The sequence below is a fragment of the Theobroma umbraticum genome, unplaced genomic scaffold (assembly GCF_002168275.2).
Source record: "Theobroma umbraticum cultivar Fairchild unplaced genomic scaffold, ASM216827v3 scaffold_56.0, whole genome shotgun sequence".
NCBI classification, from domain to species: domain Eukaryota; kingdom Viridiplantae; phylum Streptophyta; class Magnoliopsida; order Malvales; family Malvaceae; genus Theobroma; species Theobroma umbraticum.
Genome location: NW_018397256.1, coordinates 8,878,161 through 8,886,892, shown reverse-complemented (window position 1 = coordinate 8,886,892; position 8,732 = coordinate 8,878,161). Strand labels below are relative to the sequence as shown.

The 8,732-nt window shown below is 34.3% G+C and overlaps 2 protein-coding genes across 5 annotated transcripts; one reads left to right on the top strand and one right to left on the bottom strand.

Moving 5' to 3' along the window:
• Window positions 1-4,535, bottom strand: RSY3 (Adenine nucleotide alpha hydrolases-like superfamily protein). Of its 4 annotated transcripts, none has more exons than XR_002444724.1 (12): window positions 4,010-4,535; window positions 3,623-3,817; window positions 3,466-3,550; window positions 3,184-3,259; window positions 2,771-2,947; window positions 2,494-2,596; window positions 2,126-2,235; window positions 1,925-2,014; window positions 1,760-1,840; window positions 799-1,650; window positions 248-499; window positions 1-101 (listed from the first exon to the last, which is right to left on the bottom strand). XR_002444724.1 is itself a non-coding variant. In XM_021421031.1 (11 exons), exons 1-11 carry the CDS (start codon window positions 4,260-4,262, stop codon window positions 407-409), a joined length of 2,115 nt encoding a protein of 704 aa, XP_021276706.1. In that variant the 5' UTR covers window positions 4,263-4,535; the 3' UTR covers window positions 103-406. The 4 variants fall into 4 exon arrangements, 2 of the variants coding, with proteins under 2 accessions (XP_021276706.1, XP_021276707.1); XR_002444725.1 differs by having other exon boundaries at window positions 270-499; XM_021421031.1 differs by lacking the exon at window positions 1-101 and having other exon boundaries at window positions 103-499.
• A 3,261-nt stretch (window positions 4,536-7,796) lies between these two features.
• On the top strand, window positions 7,797-8,727 carry LOC110411372 (subtilisin-like protease SBT6.1; the record flags this gene model as incomplete). The annotated part of the gene is made up of 2 exons (XM_021421502.2): window positions 7,797-8,493; window positions 8,635-8,727. Coding segments are annotated over exons 1-2 (633 nt in total), but the record flags the coding sequence as incomplete, so codon positions are not given.
• Window positions 8,728-8,732: the final 5 nt, after the last annotated feature.

Below are 8,732 nucleotides of genomic sequence, written 5' to 3'. Positions count from 1 at the left end.
GTAAAATATGGGTGATGCCTGTTGAGCTGCATGAATGGGTGTATTGAGCTTCAGGTCGGGTGGCGTGCCAACAAGATAAGCCAGAAAGGACACCAATAAATCTGACATAAATAAAAAGTATTATTAACACTTTGGTAATGCTGTACATTTAAAAGAATGGCTCTGCTACTAAAATATAGAAGGAAAATGATGTTACAACCATAAAAATAAACAAATGAATTATAAAGAGAAGGGATAAATGAGTGACCTAAGGAGAGCTTTGTAGTTACATTTTCAACTTTAGTTTACCACAAAATGTGATGTATACCCAGCATTCCTCCAACCTTTTTCAGGGGGGCAAATGGCATTCCTTCTAGTATCCCAGGCTTGTATAAAATCAAGACCTGATAAACTGAAATTAAGAAGACTAAAGAAAGGAACTGTGTCCCCCTCCAAGTGGTACTCTTGGCTTGAATACGGCAGACGTCATCAAGAAAGGGCAATGGTTAAAGCCAATGCTCTGAAAGAGAAGAAAAAAAAATTGTTAGGGAGAAGAAAGATTCTAATAAACTCCCCACCTATCTAAAAGCAATGAAGGAATCATACACATGATGAAGCTGTTTACTGTCAAGAATGCCTACCAAGATAATATAGCAGAAAAGATTAGGAAAAAGAGTGCATGAACTAATCGTTTTAATAAGTTGCTTCCAAGAAAATTTGAATGTGCTCAATAAATTGAATTTGCATAAGATATCAAAGAAATCAGAGTGGCTTCAATGATATGCTACACTTGTAACTAACAGGAAGAATTTAACATACTGGGATGCCAAGTAGCTGTCCATCATGATTGACCAGGACCGGAATGCTTCTTCTTGCTGCAGCAGGGACAGATTTCAGTGATTTGAGAGCTCCTTTTGCAGATAACCTTGAATAATCTGAGCATATTTTTGTCTTCTTGGTTAATGGATTTGCTTCAATAGAGAAAGGAAGTTTTGTTGCTTCAAAATTATCTGAACTTGGCCACTTCGACAACTTGGCAAGATAGAGCCAATCAGCATCAGTCATGGGACGAATCTTGGCTACCATGTCATGCCTGTTTATACAACAGCAATGACTCTGCTGACTTTCCCCTCCCAAATATGAGAGACAATAAGCTTCTCCGGGAAAAGCATTCCAAGAAATTTCTTTGCTTACTTTCCATGAGATAATGAACCGGTTCATGAAGAAGTATGTTTGCCCATCGAGAAGTGGTTCACTCAGAAATGCAGCAACATGTTCAGCTTCCTGCTTTGGCTTACATTCAGACACAAGTTCATCTGTTTTAGACTTGAAACGTTTGACTTCCTCCTTTTGCAATAAAATAATGTTTCTATAGGTTGACTCACTGATAATACCTAGTCTCTGGGCTTCACCTAGAACTGATGCAGACCCCATGTTCAAAAACTGCACTTTGGATGCATTAGGGAGCAAGTTAATAGAATATGATTTTCCATTTGCTATAATTTGTTCCAAGTCATTTGAAAAAAAATGCTTCTGCTCTTCACTAGAGTGTACATGAAATAATTCTGCCTTTGAAGGCAGAGGACCATTAACAGAGCAGCATATCAGAGCTTTGGTACCCTTAGACCCAGGAGCTGGACAAATGTAGCAACCAGCCGCAGTAAGGGAGGTCTGCACAAATTTTCAAAGGCAAAAATCAAGAAATTTGCACTTGCAACAGAGAACAAAAGTAAATAATTGCACAAGAAATGCAAATACAACTTTAGTGAAAGTAATATACCTTGCATGGGATGGTACGAATGTATTGCAACAGCAATTTTGAAGTACTACCTCTAATTGGCCTCTGCCTTTGTGAAATAAACTGACATGTTAGCAAGAAATGGAATTAATAGAAGCATTCCCGATTCCCTCATAAAAATTAGAGATATTCTAAATGGTTTAGTACCTGTAAAACCAATGCGATAAATTTAGACAGGCATATGTCCTCAATTTTTGATGGTTTAAGTGCCTCTAAATTGATAACTGCATAACCCTGCTGCAAAAGTAATCCATCATAATGAATTCACTTGCAGTAATATACTAAAGTCAAATTAAAGTAAGATATAATGGACAACAAAAAGCTCCCAAACATCAAAAGAATGCTTACTTCCATTATTGTGACAGTCTGATTTATCAAATTGTTACAAATTTGATCAACATAGGTGCGTGTTTTTCGACAGGCAGAAATAACTGCTTGTAGTTCAGACTTAAAGATACCTGGAAAAGAGAGAGTAGTTATTTCAAAATGTGAAGCCTAAAGTATAATTCGTTTCCAGTAAGGGTATCAATAAACAATGTATTAATACAAAATTTCAAATGAGATCTCATATGACCTCAAGCTTTGGCAACTCAGCAGCAAGATGAGTAAGGGAAAACCATCATATATGACAGAAAGTTAGAATTTTAAGCAACATGATTGTTATGCACGACAACAGTATCCATATAACCAAAACAGTAACATCTATTACTACTCACAAGATGACAAATTTCCCAGTGACATCCGAATCCTATTCCGAGCAAATAATGAACTTCGATTTGTTGGATCCTCAACCCAATCATGGTTACTCCCTTGACATATCTATCAAAAAGAGGAGAAAAAAGGATCCATTTAGGGCTTACAAAAATACTAGTAAAAGAGAACGTTAAAACAGCAATAACAGAACTGAATTGTTGCAGTTTATCAAAAAAACAAAGAACTGAATTGTTGCAAAGGCAACAATCAATCACACATTGCTATATTCTTTGCACTAACCTTGTACATGTCTTCTTTTGAAAAATCCAGAAGTGGCCGCACAAGAAGAATGCTATGACATTTCCAATCTTTGTTACAAAAATATGCATGTGAAGAGAACACTTGAGATGTGAATGCCATGCCAGCAAGTCCAAGGACCCCACTATCACGAGATGATCTAAGAATGAATAACTCAGCCTACATTGTGGATAAAAAATTACCATATTTAGAATCCCATCTGTGCATTTCGTGTTTTAATCATGCAGTGAGAAACCAAAAACAGTTTAATTGTTTCTTTTCAGTTTAAACAAATTGAGTATGGAACATTTACTTTCAATAAAATCAAACAACTAAAGGCTTAATGCAACTTTTTCAATCTTGTATACAAGCACAGATATGCAAACCGTAAGAAGCACATTAATGTTGGTAAAAACCTGGTCATCTGCATGATGTGCAACAAGTAAAACACTGATCTGGTTTTGCATACAAACATCCTGAAATATTTTATACCTGAAATTCAAGCACAATTAATGGAAAACAAAAGATTCAAATTAAATGATTATCCTTGTCAAATTGAACCACAAATATAAAGCATACTTACACAAAAAAAAGAGAATGAAATAAAAAAAATAAAAGAAAAACAAAAGAAGTGCTTAACAGCTCTACCAGCAGGCCAGCAAGCAATTTCAACAAACTTTAAAAGGGGAAATAACAACCTCATTTCACGAGCAGCTTCTTGCAAATGACCTTGTTTTGGCTTGCCATTTGACCAATCACAACGGGCAACCTCAAATCTGATTCCTACACCAAACTCATGTTAGCTATCCAAGGATAAGTTACAAACTCAACATTCACAGATAAACTAAAACATACCCATTTCTGCAACCCGATGTCCCACTAGACTTGCTTCATCTTTGCTCTCTGGACGAAGCCCATGATCAACAATTATTGCCAAGAGACCATCAATGTAATTTCCACTCTTGTCACTGCCATATAGGCCTTCAGTTTTCCAATTAGCTGCTAGAACACACAAAGCCATGCTATCCGGTCCCCCAGATACTCCTAAAGCTAAAATACAAACCCAAAAAAGGAAAAATCAATATTTACTAATTTGAATAACCAACTTATATTAAAAAAAATCTTAAACGAATATGAAAAATACTACTATCTGGTAAAAGCCCATTGTTTTCTGGCCTCCTAATGTGCTTTCTCGAGAAACAAACAGAAAACCAACAAAGGGAAGAGCAAAAAGAAGCTAACCAATATGATTGTGGGGTTTGAGGCCGGCCATGGCCATTCGCCTGGAGAAAGCTTCGTTGTACTTGGCCATATCTACTACGGTTGACGGTGGGGAGCTAACACAGTGGCAAAAGACGCGCGTTGAAGGAAGATTTTGATGTTCATAGTAAAGGTGATGACGGTGGGGCTTGGACCGGAATTTGCGATGTGGGAGTGAGAATGAAAGCTTGGCTCTGGTTCTGGTTTGTGAGCAAAGGAGTAGGCTTCGCGCCATTTACTGGGTTCAAGCTGTGCGGCGTGCACTGCTGGTATTTTTTGCCTAGAATTTCCGGGTAAGCCTCTTACCGAAAATCCAAACAGAGAGTATATAAGCTTGAACCCAAGAAGCAATCACAATCCTCAAACCCCAACCACTGTCCCCCGCTATGGGATATACGGTCAGACACAGCACAGTTATGCAAGTGAAGAGGATGCCTTACATGGGTTTCTCCAATGTTTTTTCTTTAGGAAAGGAAGCCTTTCATATTCTCATCACTTGAAATGATTGAAATTGTTCGACTTTAGGTTGGGTGAATACTCAAGTTTATTCATTTTTCAGTTACTCAAATATGAATTTAGAGCCTATTTCAACTGTATGACAAAATAATTTATATAAATTTTAATTTTGATTAAAATTATTATAAAATATATTCAATAAATAATTTTTTATTAACTATAATTTTTTTATTTATAATCAGAAAAGTTTTAATTTAATTGTTTTATTTATTTAAAATAATTTTTTAGAAATATAATAGATGAGGGTGATTTGTAGAAAGGGAAAAGAGAGAGATCCATAAAGGGAGAAAAGTATTTTTCGAGAAAGAAATGTTATAGAAGAGGATTTTTTTTTTTAAAAAAAAAAAATCTCTTGAAGTGAACGTGTTTAATAAAAAATTAAAAAAAAGTTTGAAGTTTTTTTGAATTTTTTTTTAGATTCTGTTTTTTAACAAAAGTTATTTTTTTAAAAAAAATTTTAAAATTTTGTTTAATCTATTTTTGTTTTTAAGTGATAAATAAATCGAAAAAAAGTTAAATCAAACAAATACTTAATTAAATTAAAATATTTTATTACTTGTTTATTATATAATTTATAAATTCAACTAAAATTTAAGTACGTTGATTTCAACAAATAAAAGAAAAAGATAAAATAATTTTTTCATAAAAAGTTAAAAATAATTATTATGTAATTTTATTCATAAAATAAACTTTTATTTTTATATTATTTTAATAATTGATTGACCAAAAGAGTTTTAAAACAATAAAAAATAAGTGATAAAATTACAAAGATATCTTTTGTTAAAATTTAAAATTTATTTTAACCAAAAGACAAAACTACTCAACGAATAAGTGATAGAATTAAATTATCTTTTACTATAATTCAATAATATTATTATCAAAATACCAAAATACTCTTTATTATAATTTAATAACATTTTAAGGTCAAAAGCCGAAAATACCTTTATTTAACCTTTAATAATATTATTAACAAAATACAAAAATAACCTTCATTATAATTTTGATAATATTTGTGAAAAAGATAAAAATAGCCTTTATTTTAAAAAAATACCGTTTATTATACTTTAATAATATTTTATACTAACAAACAAAAATATCAGTTATTATAATCAACTGACAAATTGTATTAAAAAACAAAAATACTCTTTATTATAATTAAATAATATTTTTCATGATTTATATCTAGTATCCAATCATTTCCTATGCATATTTAAATAATTTTAAATGGTAGAGATTGCTTTACGATTTTGCAACGGTTAATTAATGCACTAATAACGTGAAAAGTCGTTACGTCCCAGAATATGAGCGCCATTGTTTCGCCCTTCCTGTTATAAAGACGCATCTGGCTGCAAATAAAACCAAGCTACATAAATCACTTAACCTAACCTAAAAGAACCCATTAATCCAATAATTTAAGAACCATATAAACCTAAATTACCCTGGAATTACAGAAAAGCAAGACAGGAATACTTTAATCTAAATAACTACTACTACTACTACTACTATTACGATTAGAAAATAGTTTAATCTAAATTGTCTTAGAAGCAGAATTTTTAAGCATTGTCCTAGATGAACAAACCAACTAACAACAAAGTCTTAGAAGAACAGACCATTCTCTATCTTAGGTTCATATAAACTCTCTCATCCAAAAGAACAAACCATTCTTCGTTTTAGATTCCAGTAAACTTTCTCACCCATCGAAGTTAATAAACCTTCTCACCAATCTAAGTCTGCGGCTAGGCTGAAGACTGAAAACAGAAGCATTTGAACTGGACGATCAGCAAATTTGATGCCTACAATATCCCTTTCATCCTATGTCAAACCTTCAATCTCACCTAATGCTGCATGTAACTCTTGAAACCTTTGATGCAGGATCATTTCAGTCCCAAGAGCCTGGATCTATTGCATTCCAACCTCGCTTATTTTCTCACACAATAGCATGGCGCCATTCATAATTGCTTCATCAATTGAAGTCGATTCACCCACGACATTGATCCTTCTCTTCTTATAAGATCTAACTCTTGACCTACGACTATGTAAAGCACAAATGTATGCCAATTGCTATCAAGGGTAGCATACTTATCATACCAATGGCGATTAAACATAACATAAAAAAAAAACGTATGACATAGGAATGCTTGTCAGACAACTAAATCCACAACATATTTGACAGAACAAAATCTGGAACACAGCTAATTTAACAGCTACAACTAGGGAAAAGTTAGTTCAATAGAATTTTATCTGTTCCCTTTGGCTTATCAGGTGTGCTTTTTGGAGATTTTATTACAATAAAATGACTATTAGAAATGCTTTTAAATGTTTCTGTTCTTTTAATTCAGTGGTATTTTGGTTTGCGACAACAAATAGCCACATGATAATTCAATAACACAACATACTACCCACAGTGATAACCACAGTTGCTGCCCTGATTAATCCCACCGATAACCCGTCCAGCAAAATTAGACATGCATTAACAACTCGCAAGATTCCTGAACTAGTTTTAGCGAAATTTTACTAAATTTGGTTTTCGAAAAGGTTAGCAAGATTTTGATGAAGAGTATTGTGATCCTTCATAACTATATATGAAATCCGGGGACCAACCAATTCAGGAACTGAAGAAAAGAGAGGTGAGGAGACTCCCAAAGACGCACAATCAGTCGGAGTTCCTGAAAAATGCTAGCAAATACCCTGAAGTGTGTTAAGGTCAGGTGAGGAGAAGTGCTCACGTGTAGTTGAGGAGATGGAAAAAAGGTATATGAGCGGACGGTGGCATAAGACTGTGGAGGACCTTGGATGATAACACTGTTTTGAATAAATATGCCATAAATGTTTTGAATATCATAAATACATGTAAAATTATTAAATTTTAATTTAAGTTTTGAATTTCAACTTAATTGCAACTGAATTATAAATTTCTTATTTTTGGATGATAATAATTGAGTTGAATTAACTTAAAATTCAATTACTTCAATATTATTTTATCTGGTTATGAGTAAAAAAAAAAAAGAAAAGGTAAAGTTGGAAATTTTTCTTTTTTTTTTTGTTCGTATCCTGTAATTTAGGTGAGGTGGCTTAATTGATTGGAATAACCAATCTCACAGCCATGGATTTGGGAATTTGGGATTTAATTTCTGCCTGATAATTTAGGCCACGCCACTTAATTAGCCGTATAAAATTACATTTTAGGCCACGTGTCTCACATTCACGTGGCAGTCAATAAGTGATTGACGAGTGAGGTGTAAAAGATCGTTTTGTCCTCCAAATTCAGATTGACGAGGTTGTCGGAAGCGGAAAATGCGATTGAAGTTGGAGTTAGACGGAACAGAGGGAAGAAACCTCTTCTCTTTCTTTTCTCTCTAATCCGATGAGGGAACTTTCCCGCCAACGCAATCAAGTGTTAACGGCCCATCATGATCACAATTCAATCTTCGTTTCCTCTCAAATCCTCCCTCTTCATCCTTCTTCTCTCCCTCTCTCTTCTCCATTTCAAACTGTCTTCCGACCCGACTGTTAACCAATCCCTAACCCTAACGCCAAACAGAACCCAACCCCAACCCCAAACCACCCGTAACAACTACATAATCCGGTTCACCGACTACAAACCGGCGTCCGATCACCGTTCGTACTTAGAATCCAGCCTCCGATCCGATGGCTGGGAATGGATCGAGAGGCGCAACCCTGCGTCCAAGTTCCCCACCGATTTCGGGTTGGTTTCGATTAAGGATTCGGTAAAAGAAGCATTGATCGGCAAAATTGAGAGGCTGGGATTAGTTAAAGATGTGAACGTTGATTTGAGCTATAACAGGGGGATGCTTGGTGCTGCTTTTGAGAACGGGAAAAAACGACCCGGAAAGATTTTTACTTCGATGTCGTTTAGTGAAGAGAAAAATTGCCACGATTCGTGTTTAAGTAATTCTTCAATTAATTGGAGTCGCCATCTTTTGATGCAGGTAAAATTTAATTTGTTTAAATAAGCTTAAAGTTAAAATTTCTTTTGTTATTTATCCCAAAAAGAAAGAAAATTTCTTTTTGAGAAGTTAAATGGGAAAGTTATGGACTTATTTATATTGTTGTTGAATTTTGGGCTGCAGAGGTCTCAAGTTACTTCCTTGTTTGGAGCGGATGCTCTTTGGGGAAAAGGGTATACTGGTGCTAAAGTGAAAATGGCTATTTTTGATACTGGAATACG